The sequence below is a fragment of the Rhynchophorus ferrugineus genome, unplaced genomic scaffold (genome assembly GCF_030347505.1).
Source record: "Rhynchophorus ferrugineus isolate W39M unplaced genomic scaffold, kcgeb_rfMv2 rfM2, whole genome shotgun sequence".
Classification (NCBI taxonomy): domain Eukaryota; kingdom Metazoa; phylum Arthropoda; class Insecta; order Coleoptera; family Curculionidae; genus Rhynchophorus; species Rhynchophorus ferrugineus.
Window position 1 is genome coordinate 14,532,870 of NW_027472581.1, and position 17,198 is coordinate 14,550,067.

A 17,198-nucleotide genomic window follows, 5' to 3' on the forward strand; every position below is an offset into this window, starting at 1 on the left:
GCTGATCTTGATTCGCCACCTGTTTCGCATAAACACGGTCTCTTTTTGGTGAATTTAAGGTTATATTGTTTTTTATTTTTTGAGATATTTTGCCCGTACTGTAAGATTCAGTGCAGCTGCAACGCGCAAAAATTTTTCAATAAAAACCCCTGCAATTTGCAATTTATTAAACCAAACCGTTAAACATTTAGCCGGTTTATAACTCGTAATTATATTTTGAAGAATTTTGCGGACGGACAACTTTTGCAGGCTGTTTCGGTTACATCACGGAACTTCTCTAACAACATTCTACCTCTTTTTAAATAGAATAAAATGAGAAGGATAATATTGTCTGACTGTAAAACGATTTTACAACTTTAGATGGACCCATATTGACACACGTGCCACTACTGTTTTGAATTAACTATATGTATGTTTGACAAGAGTATCATTATTTTATTTAGATTAGAATTTTGTAATATGTCAAAAGCAAAATGTACCAAATCTCAGACTTGATGTGGCAACATCGCGATATTTCGACGTCATCAATTTGGCATGTAAAAGTACATATGTGTTTACAATACACAATACAATTTACAATATGTTACAAGTGATAAATTGAGGACAGGTTTCTTAGATGTTATTGCGTATGCAAGAGTAAAATTTAAATTAATATTTGGAATGTTTGTATGTAACTAATATTCACTTATTTGTTAATAGTGTCAATATAAAGTCAAATTAAAGATTGGAAGATAGTGATTGTGATTTCCTATAAATCGGAAGAATCCCAAAAGAAGCCTACGATTCGGACTGCCTGCCTTCTACAATCAAGCATTACGGAGGTTCTGTTATGATTCAGGTGGCAATATGTCAGTATTCAGCTGGTCATCTCATTCATATCTTTGGCTCGATTGCGGCGAATGAATAGGTCGACATCTTCAATGATGAATGTGACTGTTTTTACTGTGACTACATATTCTGTTCAGTTCAAAAGGAGTACCAGAATATTAATAAACATCTTCTCTTGCCTGTAGAATCGCTAGACCTTAACTTAATTGGACGATTTAGGAATTTTTAGTGTTGATAGTTGTCGATAGACGGTAGATGTTTATCTCCAACATTTCTGAAAAAATCAGCCGATGTATTGAAACTATTTAAACCTCTACGAATCTATTCTGTGAAGAAATACGTTTTCAAAAGCAAATGGCGACTTAACACCCTTTTAATGAGTAAAGACTGTGCATACGTGAGGTTTTCATATTATTTTGTACATCCTGTGAACGCATTCGAGGATTACCTCCAAATTATCATTGAACATTTCTGTCTCTTTTCTTACCTCAAAAATAATTTAGAGGAAAACGATTTCGAATACGAAATACGTATATTGGAGGGAAAGGTAATATTTAAGTGATTTTTGCAATCTTAAAACCGTATAAAATAAGTATTACACAATCGAGTAGATTGTTGTTACATCTGATATGCTGTTGTTACCAGAGCGCATCCCAGAGCGCTTCAAACATCGGTACTTATCGAAATACCTTTGTAAGCAGTCGTTTGTAGGAAAATGAAAATGGATGTTACTTTATATCATCAAATATGATCATATATCACCACATAAACGAATATTAATTATTATATAGAAGCGACTTTAGCGAGAAATAATAAATACGATTTTGTCACGCCACGGTATTTATAGAACCTGCAACACGCCGTGAAACAATGGCAAAAAACTGGCCGATTCTAAATTAATGCGTCTGCGAATATTAAACATCATACCGCACTCTCTAGTTTTTAAGAGTGACCTTCGGATTCTTTTTGCGTGCGAGGGTTGGGACGCGAGGTTTAATAATTGATACGAAGTTAAGGGCCTGAAAAGGATATATTTTTAAGCAGGTTAATACGAGAATTTTCTCAGATGCAATTAATATTTAATCAGGATAAAGAGCTCTTGATACTAGCTGGGGTAATAATTTTACTTTTGCCTTTTTTGATATTAGCTGTTGGAATTAACTCATAGCGTTTTACATAGTATTAATATTTTGAATATTGTTGCGAATTAATTAAATTTATATAAATATTTAAGAAATATTTTTAATTTTAAATTTAGGAAAATTATAATGTTTTTACTGTTGTATAGTTTACGGGTCTAATTTATTAGACTATTTAGCTGTTTTTGTAGTATTTGTGACATGGGAAAATAATTATGATTTCAGACAATATAATATATCATATTGTATCGAATATCTGGTGAAGCCAGTCCAAGATAAGAAAGGCACCGAGCAAACAGAAAATACGTACCTAGTAAGAAGGATGCCTATAGGCTCGTTGACGAATGTTAGGTATAATGGGGGCGCAGGCACCGGGACTAGATGAAGCATGTAAGAAGTTGGACCTGCTAGGTGGCTATAACCAAAAATCTCAAGGAGACCCGAGGAGGAGGAATATTCCAGAATTTTTAATAATCCGTAAGAAGAAGAAGTTCTCTGCTGGAAGAGTTTGTCTCTCTCCAAATTCTGAATGAATCGGGATGCAGAGGATGCGAGGGAGGTACTTCAGCGATAAAGCATTGTGCATCGGGAATAACACAATAAGTTAGAACAGACCAAGGTCGTAGTAAGAAGTAGAAGAAACAGAACTGTGAAAATCACAGAATCACAAAATAATAGTTATAAAAGTTAAGTGTCGAGAGTAGGAAGGAAATAATCAAGAACAGTCAAGTGTTGAGAGTGAGAAACAGAACAAGAATGATGAATTCTTATATGTCGTGTGTATAATCATCAATTGGGCTAATTGAACTTGTAATTGTGGATTTACTTACGCAATAAAGAGAGAAAATAAACTGTATTTTATATACAACATTGTTTTTACTCAAAAAATATTTTGAATAAAATTCGTTGTATCGATTTTTCAAATTAATACTTTAAAATAAATAAAAATCTTTAAAACTAATTTATAGATCTAATAATTGGAAAAAGTGTAGCAAATGAAGATGTATTTTTTGTTAAATATTAATGTAATTAAATGCTGTATGTTGAGGTTTATTCTAAAATAAAAAGACTAAAAGTAGTATTTGGAACTAAAACTGATAAGGTTACATACACCAGAAGCGATAGATTTATTTTAGAACTGCAATTTATTTTCAACGAAGTTATCATCTAAAGAAATTGAGCCGATAAATGAAAGAAATCGATAATTAGGAGGAAAGGACTATATCGAGGTTCTCATAAAAAAATCGAGTTATTTATTTGAGTTGTTATTTGAGCGTTAATATGTGTCAAATTTTGTATTAACTAATTTGTAGTGTTTTACAGAAAATGTCATAACTAATGCAATATTTTGTTGTTCGTTTTGTACTCTTCAATAAACTCGTTCTTTGAAAGTAATTATTATTAGTAATTTATTTCAGGATATTTGTTTCGTTAGATATTGATGCTGAGGAATACAGATTCAACCAAAGAAGTAATATTGAGTAAAATTATCTGAATTAAGGAGAGTTTGAACATGTTTAAAAAAAAGCATTTCATATTTACTTGTTTCCTCTATTGGGCTTTTTAATCTGAAGTAAGTTGTAGATGCGTTACATTTGTTGTTTTTAGAAACAAATGGTAAAGCTATCAACAAAGTATATAAAGACGTTTAAACATTAGACGTTATTAGACGTTTAAACCCAACTAAATCATCATGGCAGATCGTGTAAATTGCATCTGATACAGTCCCAGTTAAACACAGAGTACACACAGATGTTATAAAAGTTAAAGGTTATCAAGTTATTAATAAAGATGTTATTAGGCATCATAGTCTATAAATTTTCCAATATTTCAGGCGAAATGGTTTTTTTTTGTTTGTGGAATGGTGTACGAAGAACTACGTTGGTTTGACAGCGATTCTTTCGAAACCGTTTACAGCTAAGTGCGTCGATCTGAACAAGTATCTATCAGAAGACCTGGTAAGTTCACTGGATGCGCAGAACTATCCATTTGAGCTACAATAATATATACTTCTCAACTTTGTTACTTGTTAGTGTTAGTTTTTTTTCGTAATAATACGATGCTCAATGTATTCAATTGATGTCGGTAGATATTTGTAATGACCGTTTCATTTAGTTTTAGCATATACATAGCGAGATTATACTATATTTATTACAATATTCCGCTTGGGTCGTCTTGTCGATGAGGATTGATCTTCTGGACTAACTAATGGCTTCTTCCACTTAAAATTGTTCCACTAGAGAGAACTATTCTTTTTTGCCTGCTAAGCAATGAAACTGCTATACTCAATCGTTTTTACACAACATTTTCACTCAAATTGTGCGGTAGCTATTTTCCCTCATTTTGGATCCTTCTTATCAAACATCAATGTCTCACCACAGTTGATTTATTAACTGATAAACTGTATATATCATATTTACGACTCATTGACATTAAAGTCATGACTTTTAAATCGTTGAAATCAAACTCGACAATTGTGATATAACGGGGCAGCATCGCCATATGTTTCTAAATGTGTTTGATGGGCTTCGGCAACAGATTCATTGTAATAAAAAAAAATCAATAAATGTCGAAAATTTTAAGCGTTCCATGATTATATAGTATGATATAAACTGGAGAACTCAATAATACTAAATGGAATTTTGTGTAGAAAAATGCCAAATCCACCAAATTAACAGTTAGGTTAGGTTAGTTAATACATTGATATGTTATGTTAGTTAATACATGATCCATATGCCTCTGATAAAATGAATGAATGTATGAAAAATCTTAAATAGTACTTAAATGCAATCATTTACTCCTCTTGCTGTTTTTACGAAAAATAAACAGATAAACTTAACAGAAGAAGAGAAAAATAGAGTCGATTCTAGACCGCTGTAGATGAATTAATATACTCAATACATAATAATAAAATATATTTACCTGAATATATATATATATATATATATACTTCAAAGTTTCTGATAAGAACTTCTATTTTAGTATTTTAATATAAAAAAAATGCTGTAATTTTATGAAATATTACCCATAACTCAGTAAATAGTAATAATACTATCAATATTAGTTTCAAATTCAATTAGCATTTAAGTCTTGTATCGAAAAAAATCGTAATAAATAATATGGTTATAAAAATGGGAGGGTATAAAGGGGATCATAGTTGACAGATATAGTAAAAAAAAACAACTATTATTAGTCAAGTTGCCTTGCAATAAGATAATACTGGGACAAATGTTTCAGAAATCCATGAATGTCTATCCAGTACTAAATATTGCTTTTAGGTCCCATTCTTGATTAAATTCAAAGAATGTGTGTGCTTTTCATCGTGGAATTAAAAAGCTTTCAGATATGTACAAAATACTTTACTCCTTCAAGACATTTTTTTAATATTAATGTACAATCCACACATAAATAAGTTTTCTCTTAAAAATATTTCATTATAATGAGTAGCAAAATAAGCTGAAAATAAATATTAATTATTTTTCAGAGAAGTTATAGTTCATTTATTCTTTTCATTAATATTATTACATAATAATGGAAGAGAACATTAAGCAACTTGAGAGTCATTATGAACGCTAAGAACATGCAATTAACGTAAGCCTTTTAAACCGCGTAATCTAGTAAACTATCGTTTTTAAAGTTGTCTTGTCATTTTCGCTTTTAAAATGCCACGAAAATTGAATGAGATGATTGACAGCTGTCAAATCAATAACAGTTATTTCTTGATTATGGTTACGTTGCGAATTCTTAATGTTGCATTTAAATGTAGTTTGATTAATTTCCTATCTGAAGTTCAACTTATTCAATAAATGTAGTCTCATATCGAGCATGTTGGCTCGAATAAGCTATATTTTTAATAGTATACCCGTATTACCACTGGAAAATAGGGATTTAACTTTATATGCAGTTCGGGATAAATGTATTGCGTCGTCCAATATTTAGATGTCACTACTTTGAATCGTTTACTTGCTTTAATCCAAAACTGTCAATATCGACCGAACCAGATTATTAAAAAACTATCAGAATAGAACAATAGGAAAAGTGTAGAAAACAAATTACGTTGTGTGCAAAAAATTTTTTCTTAACGTTGAGACTTAAATTTGCTTCCACAAAATGGAATATAAATATCGAACATTGATTACGGTCACCGGTATTCAGTATTTGTCTTTGCTCTTGGCCTATGTACTTTTGTAATTGTTAAGTTTTATTAAACAATACTGTAGACTTGTTTAGTTTATTGAATTTTAACTTTTTGTGTTGTAAAAAACCAGTTCAGCTAGTAACAATACTTAGACCGAAAGTTTACGATTAGTTCTCTCGTATATTCGATATAAAGAAGTGTTTATATTCAATTTTCTGGACGAGATACTATTAAATTTATCTGATTATTTTCTGATTACAAACTTGCTTGACGACATGCTTAAAATTATGGCTCTTGTATTTTCTATTATTTTCTCGTTATAACTGGGAAGAACACAAGAACATAATATTTATTATGAAATCGTTAAGGAAAGTTATATCTTGTAGATAGCACGTAATAACTTTAATATGTATTAGTTGTCTAAATAGAATATTGATCTATAGATGATATCTCTAGTAAATTCAATATAATAATATTATTTCCAGTAATAAAATGCTACACTTGAAATAATACCTGCCAAAATGTCATGACATTTATACAATTAGAAAACAACTTTTTAAGTTCATTCAGTTTTTAACTGTAAATTCCGAGACTTCCAAGAGATGCAACTCCATTATTCTTCTTGAAAAGTGACATATTCATATCATTGCTCCTCTAATTTTTTAATACCTAACTCGTAGAAATGTTTTTGAGTTCAAATTAGGTTTCACCTATTTATTTATGCCCCATTTTTATGCTGGGCAGACTCCAAGTAACATTCGTTCGTTTTACTCCTATTGGTTTATTGGAACAGTATTTTTCGCATTAAAAAGCAATGTTTAATAATTGGTATATCGAAGGTCATTTTGCTAAAGTTACTGTAATAGTTTAATTACGTAGTGGATTTGGGATCCACATTAAGCAGGAAGAACAGTTTCAGGAAGCCTTATTAATAAAATGGAGACGCAGTAATATAATTAAAAAAACAACCAATAATATGGCTCAGTATGACCAACTGTGACTTTCAATGAATGTATTTTAAAATTTACAGAAAGGTTTTGATTGACAATGGATGAACTTACAAATTATCTTGGACCCATATGACATGGATAGCCTATTTGATATATAGAAACATCTAGTTGTTCTCTATTAATATTGTTGACTTTTATAATAATGGATTATTATAATAATTACTTGGGCACTATATTGACATTAAGCCTACTGACTGACTAGTGGCCAATGCAGAGATTATACCAAAATATTTGCGGTTTTATCCAGCCCAATTACTGGCGTGACTGGGATGGTTGTTCTTTGTCGGTTCTTCATTTACAATTACAAACACAAACATAAAATTATCATCCAGTTACATCCATGCCTTGTGGGATTTAAACCTGTGACTATTCTGCGCACGAGGGCCGTCCTGTCGTTATAACCACTGCCACATTGTGCCTAACTGAATTTATTGTTATGTTAAAAATCATCTTGACAAATATAAGTTCGAATCAAATGTGGATACTATAGAGTTATATCTGAATAATTCTTATGCTCTAAAATAAATTAAAGAGAAAAACAAACAAATATATGATATTCAGATTGAATTAGGTTAAAAAATTTGTTTTAAGCTAATAGATAATTTTACCTACAACTGTAAAAATTTCTGATGGTCAAAACACAAAATATAATAGAAGGTTTAGGTTACAGTCCATAAATAAATAATAATAAATACGATTGATCTCAGTAAATTACCAAATAAAAATAAATATAGTTTGTTGCTATTAAATGTATATTAAAATAACACGAAAATGTTATCCATATCTGAAAGAAACTTGTAAGAGTGTATAATTACTCTATGAAATTTCATTCTAAAGTAGTAATATGTTTAACGAGAAAATATTTCGTAACTTTACAACATTGATTTTCTAAAAATAACTTCTTGTAATGTTCTATATTTCGTTATTGTTTAGTCAATATTTACATGGTGGTAGAATGAAAGCAAGGCACTGGTTAATTGAATGAGTAATTGTTTTGCGAATAATGATAAATGTTTTTCTTTAATCGGTTGTTTAAACTTTATTTATTGAAAATATAGGAATATATAAATAATAATATGAAGAAAGTATTAAAACGAGGTAACAAACCTACCTTCATATACGTTGATGCAGTTCTGCTTGATTTATCATCAGCTACTATTCTAAGGGTCGTGTTGAATGGACCTGAAATGTAATAATAAAAACTTTCTTAAAAAATATGTGCATATATAATGTACTATAGTTATGGATTGATAAATGTTTTTTACGAATAACTTATTCTTTGTATAAATCAAATTTGTTTCCATGAAAGTATTTTTATTTCTATTTAAAACAAGTGAACATTTTAATTATGTTCCGAAAGTGTTAGTTCTACAATATTACTTCAATAAAGGTTATCAGCAAAGCACATCACCAACATTAACACAAACCACATTAGTCTATTAAACCATCAGGAATGAAATCAAAATTTTCAATATTAAAACTGTTACCAACGATCGATAATATGATGACCGTGAACATAATATGTATTGAATATGTTTCCACGAACTTGTACAAGACTTTGCCGTAAAAGATGAAAAAAAGCCTACTAAATTTTACCAATATGGAATAAATACATTCTCAACAACGAACAGAAGAAGAAAACAAGAAGATCAAAGTACATTAAACCACATGCATTTGTATAAAATATATAGGTGTTACTATGAACTATAGCTTTGGGAACTGTCGACTGAAAATATTATAACGGAGATGAATGTTCTTGTGATTTTTTGTGTTGTACAGATCACTTAAATTGGCAAGTGGTGGTGTGGAAAAAACTTCAAAATAACCTTCAAAATAATAGCTTAATTTTAAATAATGTAATTTTTTATATTTGATTTATTCCACTGCTTGTAAAGAGGAATGGAGTAATGACTACTAAATATTTATATCGTATTTTCTCAATAACCCTTTGTCAACTATTTAACCATCGCACCCTTTTTAAATATAATAATAGTTTTATTTATCGTTAATAAGCCAAAACTCTTTTTCTATTTAAAAAGTTCTTTTTACCCTAAACATTAATAAATAATCTTGAAATATAAAGTTCCAAAATCCAGCTGTATTAATGTACAATATATTGTTATTTACAATCACACGTTACAAGTACACGACTGAAAGAGTCCATAGTAATAAAGTAGTCAATTATTAAACAGTCGATAGTTCCTAACGCTAATTAACTATATCTTAAGTTTAATTTAATTTTAATTTGGAATATAAATACTGATGTATTTATTCCGCATTCGTTTTGTTTCATTCAAGTATAAAGAAATGTAGTATAAATAAATTTTTCGAATGTACTATAATAATGAAATTACCATATTGTTAAAATAATGTATAATCTGCTGAAATCCTAGTACCTGATATTTAATACCGTACGCCAAAAACAAAAGACCCCATATCAATGATCATGAATGATATTATAATGACCATATATTCATTTACAAAATAAAACCATCGGTTATTTAATGATTTACTTGCATTTATTTATAAAAAATTACGCAATTAAAATAATACTTGGTTAAAAACTTATAGAAAGAAATTTATACTAATATTTATTTTATCAACACTCGCATAAAATGACTCTTTTTGTGATGGAGATGATTTGTTCGTAACTAATTGATTTTAAATTGGATTGCTTTGTTTCCACTAGCACAAATAACACCACCCGTTGGCAAGAAAATTACCGTTCTGCCTTAGCAGAAAATATAAAATGGTTTTATTAAAACATAATCTCGAAAAGCAAAACTTACTAGGCGACTGGGGTATGGTTTCGTACTTATGATCGAAGTTTACTAAACGTTGTTAGATATTGGAAAAATGTTGATGTTTTTAATAATATTTTTTATAAGTTTGTTTGTTATTAAAATTAATGACGAGGAATGTCTGTAGATGAATGAATGTTAGACATTGATTGCGTTCATTATAGGTGAAATATTAGTTTATCCTTATTAAGTGAAGGTTAGGCTTGAAAAATTGAGTTAGGTATGGGAAAGAAGAAGCCTCTGGTGGCCATGTGGCCACCATTTTCTGGTCTGATAAATTATCATTATAAATCAAGTTACGTGATAAGTCAGTATATCCAAATAATAAAATTTTATTCTTGCATTTTACATTAGATATGCTTAATACGTTGTACTTGCATCAATACACTAACAAAATACTCTATTTAAAGTGTTTGTTAATCGAAGGACGTTGATTTGATAGTGTTGGATGTTTTGGTTCAACCCTCTATTTGCATATAATAAGTCTAAAGAGGCATTATAATTTGGAGCTAAATCAATTTCCTTTTGTTAAGTTGTGATTATCTTCCGACTGATCAGTATAATTCTTTGATTTTGGTTCTAATGCGTTGCTGAACTTTATTATGAAAATGAGTTGCACCTATCTATGACAACCTTTATGGTTCCTCAAAGGTCTCGGGTTTAAAATTCTGAAAGTCAAAGTTTGGTGGCCAATTAGCAAATACCTGTATTCAGAGGAATGTCAAATGTCAAATAAATGCCAAATCCATCGAAAATATTGTGTGAAAATATAGAAGGGAACTTATTGTGTATAAGAACTTGACGTTTGTCGAAGTTTAAACTGACGCATATTTTCAAAATTAATGAGTATAGACAACATATTTTGTTCGCCGATTTTCTTTGGCTTTGAGCAACAGGAAAAGGATTTTAGATCATTTTTAACGACAGGAATTGGCTTAAGTAGATATTGATTGGCCAAATTAACAAGTATAATTTGCAATTTCCCACGGGGATGTTTAAACAGTTTTATGAGGGCGACGACATGGGTTCTTATTATCTGAAAAAAAAACAATTGGCGAAGTTTTAACAGTTATTGGTGAGAGTTACAAAACAATTTATTTTTGTCCATATTGAGTGATAAGTGATTGAAGTCGCGCGGATGCTAGGTGTTACGTAGTGGAAAACAAGATGGACATATTGCATGAACTATTTGTGATTATTGTTATCTCTCCTAAAGATGTCCTGTTGGATTTTCTGAATTTCTATAATCTTTGTTGTTTTAAGATAATCCAGACCATAGCTCATTGAAAATGACTCATTACAATTTGGTCCACTAAAAATTTGAACGATATCATAACAGGTCAATTAAAAAATCGCCGGCCTATCATAGTAAAACACATTTTTTGGCAAAAATATTTATTATCCAATTTAAGAAATTTTGCAATCGTTTTCACTGACTTGTGACTCGGTGCATGGTCTTGGTGAAGCAGCACTTTCTTTTCCTTAAAGTGAGGCTGTTTTTGGGCGATTTCGTCCTTCAAACGGTCCAATAACGCCATGCAATAGTCGCTGTTGATTGTCCTTCCTTTTTCAAGGTAGTCAATGAAAATTATTCCATGCGCATCCCAAAATACAGACGCTATAACCTTGCTAGCCCAGTTGAGTTTTCTCACGCTTTGGAGTGGGTTTATTGTGTGCAGTCTACTCGGATAGGACTGTCGATTGGACTTCGGAGTGAAATGATGGAGACATGTTTCATCCATTGTCACATATCGACGCAAAAGCTCGGGTATATTACGCTTGATCATCTTGAACACTGCTCCGAATCATCAACTCATCGTTGTTTTTGGTCAAAAGTGAGCTCGCGCGGCACCCACTTTGCACAGAGCTTTCTCATACCGAAATATTCGTGAATGATATGATGTATACGTTCAGTTGATATCTTTAAAGTGTTTGATATTTCATTCAATTTCAATTTACGGTCATAAAAGATCATTTTTTAAAATGCTTTCGTCGGTAACTACCTCTTTTAAGCGTCCACTGTGTTCACCGTTTTCGGTGCTCATTTCACCACGTCTCAACTTAGTGTACCAATCCTTGATGGTTGATTTTCCTAGGGCAGTGTTCGGAAAATCGGAATCAAGCCAAGTTCTTGCCTCAATAGTATTTTTCTTCCTTCAAAAACCAATATTTTTTCAACACGCTAAATTCCTTTTTATCCATTTTTTTTCACAGTAACAAAAGTTGCTTAACTCAAAATGCTACAATTCATAAATTAATGATCCGACAGCTGTCAAATTTATACACGCATCTTTTGAGGCTCATGGCTAACCAGAAAAAATATGGATTTAATTCTAGTAGCGCTATCTATGTGTCAGGCCAGGGACTTTTCAATTGATCTGTTAGTTCCGGTCTTAGTATATGCGATGATAGTGTGACGCTGGCTTCAAATGAGGCTTGTGAAAACATCTTGTTTGTTAAGTTGCTGGTTGGATTTAATGTACAGATTCTAAAATTAATTTATATATAAAACCTCAATTTATTTTTCCCTAACTACTACGTGAAAACTTATACGTGAATTTGTAAATGGAAAACCTTCTTGTCTCAACTACAGTATTCATTACAGAATTATTTTACTTCATAAGTTCAAATTTTACAACTAGGTATAGTGGAAATATAAGTAGCTAATGATACTTTAAGCTATTCTAAGACGATCTAAAACACGTTTAATTAATATGGAATACTCCACAAAAGAAAGTTTCCATCTTTATTTTGAACAATGAACATTTCGCATTTCGCATTATTATGATAGCAGATGGATATTATCTACAGGGGACTATAATAGGATTATACAACACTGACTATCTAACGGCTTAAAATGAAAAGTGATTGCAATATAAGTTTCAGCTACGTATTCTTTCATTAATGTAATTATGCACTATATTCTAAAACACTATTTTTTATATTAGAACTTAATTTGTTGAAATTGTTATTCAAAATATAATAGTTTGGTTATTATTAAATATATCTACGGATAAACAACGAAAATCATGTAAGAGCTATGTTAATTTTGTTAGTTTGTATTGAAATATAAATGTAGTATTTGTAAAGCTATGCCTTTTTTAGTCTTTGTTATTGTAATTAGTGGAACTTACCCGTTGAAGATATATGTATATTTCCTGAGTTTTCATCTATGGTAATTAAATCTTTCTGCAGTTTGTTGAAATTTTGCATCCAGTATTTGACGTCAACGCCGTCATGTGCTTGTATTGTTGGCATATATACTTGTTGCATGCCATTGGGTTGGAGGGGTATTTTTGCTTCTATGTTGCTCATACTGAAGTAGACAGCACTCGCTGGAAAAATAATTAGTGATATAAATTCAATATATCACTACTATTATATTTATTTCATTATATATGCTAAAATGTTTATATATTATGAAGAAAAAAAACAACTTATCATGAATAAAAGTCAGGTAGATGTTAGATTATCAATCATTCTACAGTTATTCAAGGCATTTAGCTAAAATAAATTTAACACAGTTTATTAGAGTTTAGACAAGAACAATATAATTAAGCTTGTAAAGTCACCAAATGTAGATTGTAGTTGTTCGAACACACGAAATATTGGAATTAAAAAATATCCATGCTTTGAAATATATCTGACGTCCGTGGATGCCTGCAGAATTTTCTCGGGCCATCAATGGTGGACTGTTGCAAATACTTTTGTCGTGAAAATTGGAAAATATCTCTTAAGCTAGTCTACTAAAATTTGGACAGAGCCTTGTAGTTCAGGGTACACAACACTTGAACCAACTAAAGGTGTATTAAACAATCTCAGTTGACTATCTATCTATTATCAGGAATTTGGGGACAGTGTTACTTAGAACACCACTCCGTTAAGGCTATATTATGGAAATTTGATGCAGAGAAGATTAGCATGGCCCCTGCGCAAGGATGAACGCAAAATCGTCAAGCGTTCCACATTTTTATTAAAACATCAAACACTCTTAACACTCTTAAATAATGGGCAATCGGAGGCAAAATATGCGACTTCATTCAATTATTTCTGAGAGACCGTTCATTCAGGGTTAGTCATCCTCATGTTCTCAGACTAACGGAGTTCCACAAGGGTCAAGCATTAGCCGAACCCTATTCCTCATAGCCTTTAATTCGATCAATATGACGATCAAGATGACCAAAGCAGATCAAGGTCCAACTTTTTGCGAATGACATTTTCTACCACACTAGCCAAGACCATAAATTAAGTCAAAGGCTACTGCAAAATTGTCTCGATACCCTACCATCATGGGCTAAAACAAACATATTATCGTTCTTGCACGGTAAATGTGCGAGTGTCTATTTCTGCAGATTGAGAAATTGACCCAAAGTGAGCATCCTGACGATTGGCGGATTGGTACCATAAGCAATAAGCTTGACTATATATTTTACTATTAAATATGTTAGGAATAAATGTCTTGCAAATATCAGTCGTTTATGCACTTTTACTAACTTTCATTGGGGTGCCTATAGAGACGCATTACGAAATAGTTATAAAGCCTTAACGCTAAGCAAATTGGAATATGTCAATATTTCATCTCTGCTGCCCACTTTTACTTAAATAGATTGAACCCTATGCACAACTCAGCTCTTAGATTCACCATGGGGCCTTCCCACGGCTGGACAGCTTGCTCTGTGAAGCAGAAAGCCTTTCCGTATAAACCAGACGTGAAATGCTTTTGATTAAGTATGCCAGCTCCTTGAGATATAAATTACAGGCTGTCTGTGTGACAGGCTGTCTCACTACAGACATTTCTTTCCATCAAACACCAAATTAAGCCTCTCTAGAGAGCAACACAGGAGCTTTTGTCATAGATTCATTTTGGAAACAAGCGGCAAAACCATCACCTTTATGTGGCTCCCTTCTCACTCTGGGATCATTGATAATTAAAGAGCGAATTACTGGAAACTTCCCCTTCTGGAGTAGAGATATGAAGAGATATGACCACTCAACTAATCTTTAGATATCTAGACCAACTCAGATAGGATCTAACAGATAACAGCAAGCTTTGGGAGGTGAAAAAGTATATTATCAGGGCCTTAACACCACTAATATCAGTAGATGTGTCGAATGTGTTTCCTCACTATCTATCAAATACATACTAACTGAATGCAAACGATACAACTTGGAGAGACGGTTGGATAACCTGGGAAAGACGATGGACCAGTGTCAGTGGCTGGAGAATTTGGACAAGCTGATTAATTTTCTAGCTGCAACAGGACTACTACTAGAAATATAATTGGGTGCATGTATGTAATTGTTTAATACCGTCGTTTAAATATTTTGAATCTTGTATACTCATCACTGTTATTGGTTGTGCAAACATTGTACTGTAGCATTCATACATTCATTAATCTGTTTGATTTTACATATTGTACTCGTCATGTTGCAATATGTAGTCTCTATACTACATATTTAAATCTATACTATATATTCCGACCATATTGTTCTTTGCACTCTATACTTGTAATAAAATTGTATATTTTAACTGATGTAAATGTGTTGTATATTGTGTATCTAAAAACAGACCCTAAACAGTCCGGGCTGATGGGTCAATAATATATAAATAAATAAATGATTGCCCTCAAATATATTGTACAATAACTATGTGTTGTAAAATGATAATTCGTATTATCGTACAAGTAGCCACAATATTTTTTGAGCCTTATACCAAGTCAATTTAAGATTTTATTACACTTTGAATATATGAAATATATTTTAAAATTTTATACCCCTTTGAAAATATGAATATATTCAATGTTTTCAAAATTCTCGGGTAGAATGCCCTCATCACTGTAGCTCATCAGATGTAGCTTATAAAGATCCTCATTGAAAAATTTTATTGGGTTTAGAGAGTTCATGATATACCACACCAAGTTAATCTCACCAAACACAGGTCATTAGCTTGGAGCCATGGATATCCGGCTTTGCCGTTGATTTTAATGCATGAGCAGGTGGTACACATTATTTTTTTCACACTGTATTATTGTAGTGAATCCTCGATTAAAAAAAAAACTATAAATTTCACTGGCTTCAATTTCCACGGCATAAAATCTCCAAATTTTTGAATAATTCCTATGATCTTCAAATGATGAAAAAATGTTTCTGTATTACTAATAACAATTTTGCGTATTATTCTTGAGTTTTACATGGATAATCACCGAGTCATGTCTTGAAACCCCCGTCTTCAATTTTGTTTGTCTGTTCAGGACGCCCTTTGTCTTCTTGTCTTGTCTGAGCTTCACACAGCATTTGTTGACCTGCAGCGGCCTTTTCCTTCAAATTGAAGGAAATATTAAAACTTCCCGCAAATATGATTTAGCTGGTACTAATTCAGACATTTTTAAGGCATTTAAAAATATTTTTGTTCACATTTCGACGTAATGAAGTTGGTTACATCATACAACTCCATCTGTAAATCCTTAACCTTTTTTAATTTGTAGGCCAATCGTTTTCAATACGTCACACAGAGGATCACTAATTCAATTTATTCAAATTTCTAGACTAGAATACCTTCTTAATATTAGAACACATTGTACATTGTTATTTAACTTAAAGAAACACTATTAAACATGTATGTTACTATTTCATTGAAAATATCAATATACGTCTTTTGAAAGTAAACTGATATGCCATTATTTTTCCCATAATGCACCACATTGTTTACTTTACCTTTCTGAGATCGCCAACGCCACCTTAATAAAAATAACCGAGAAAAGTGCAGTGATTCCGAAAGTAACATGTCAACCAGACCTGTTTCGCGTAATCGGACACTATTTGTTAGTATTCGATATCTGTCGTAAGGTACACACGATCGTCCGCCTATTTCATTATCCAACCCTTAATTTCCCGCCACCCCATCTCTTCGGGGCGATAATGAGCCGCGGGGTAATACGATGCCAATATAGTAACTATACCCCGCAATTTTATCGTTTAGTGGGTAATAAAAAACAGATATTATTAGCTGGTATGGAGAGACAGAGACGAGCGTGTTGGGTTTAACGATGTAATTCTCTCACCTGCTCTCGTTTTCCTGCTTGTAAGTTCGGCTAATAGGTTTCGAGAATTTCCTCTTAACAGATTCTGTGGAAAATCGTTTTAAACAATAAATTAGGAGTTTTCTGGAAAAGGAACATATTTTAAAAATAATTACCTTTAGCCTAAGTTTTTCAGAGAATGGTAAAGATTAAATTGAGCGAGCACAATTGGCTATAACAGAATAGTCGCCAATGGAACAATT

General features: G+C 31.6%; 1 protein-coding gene and 1 pseudogene across 4 annotated transcripts in view; one reads left to right on the forward strand and one right to left on the reverse strand.

Annotated features, from left to right (window-relative positions):
• The window catches only part of Ret (Ret oncogene), a 94,700-nt gene that overhangs the window by 36,446 nt on the left and 41,056 nt on the right, over positions 1–17,198 (reverse strand). For all 4 annotated transcript variants that reach the window (XM_076397297.1, XM_076397296.1, XM_076397298.1 and 1 more), the window contains exons 2-3: positions 13,051–13,251; positions 8,227–8,297 (exon numbers count right to left, since the gene is read on the reverse strand). In XM_076397297.1, coding sequence (XP_076253412.1) covers positions 8,227–8,297; positions 13,051–13,251 — 272 coding nt within the window. The remainder of the gene's footprint in view (positions 1–8,226; positions 8,298–13,050; positions 13,252–17,198) is intronic.
• LOC143192125 (uncharacterized) lies at positions 13,791–13,888 on the forward strand (annotated as a pseudogene).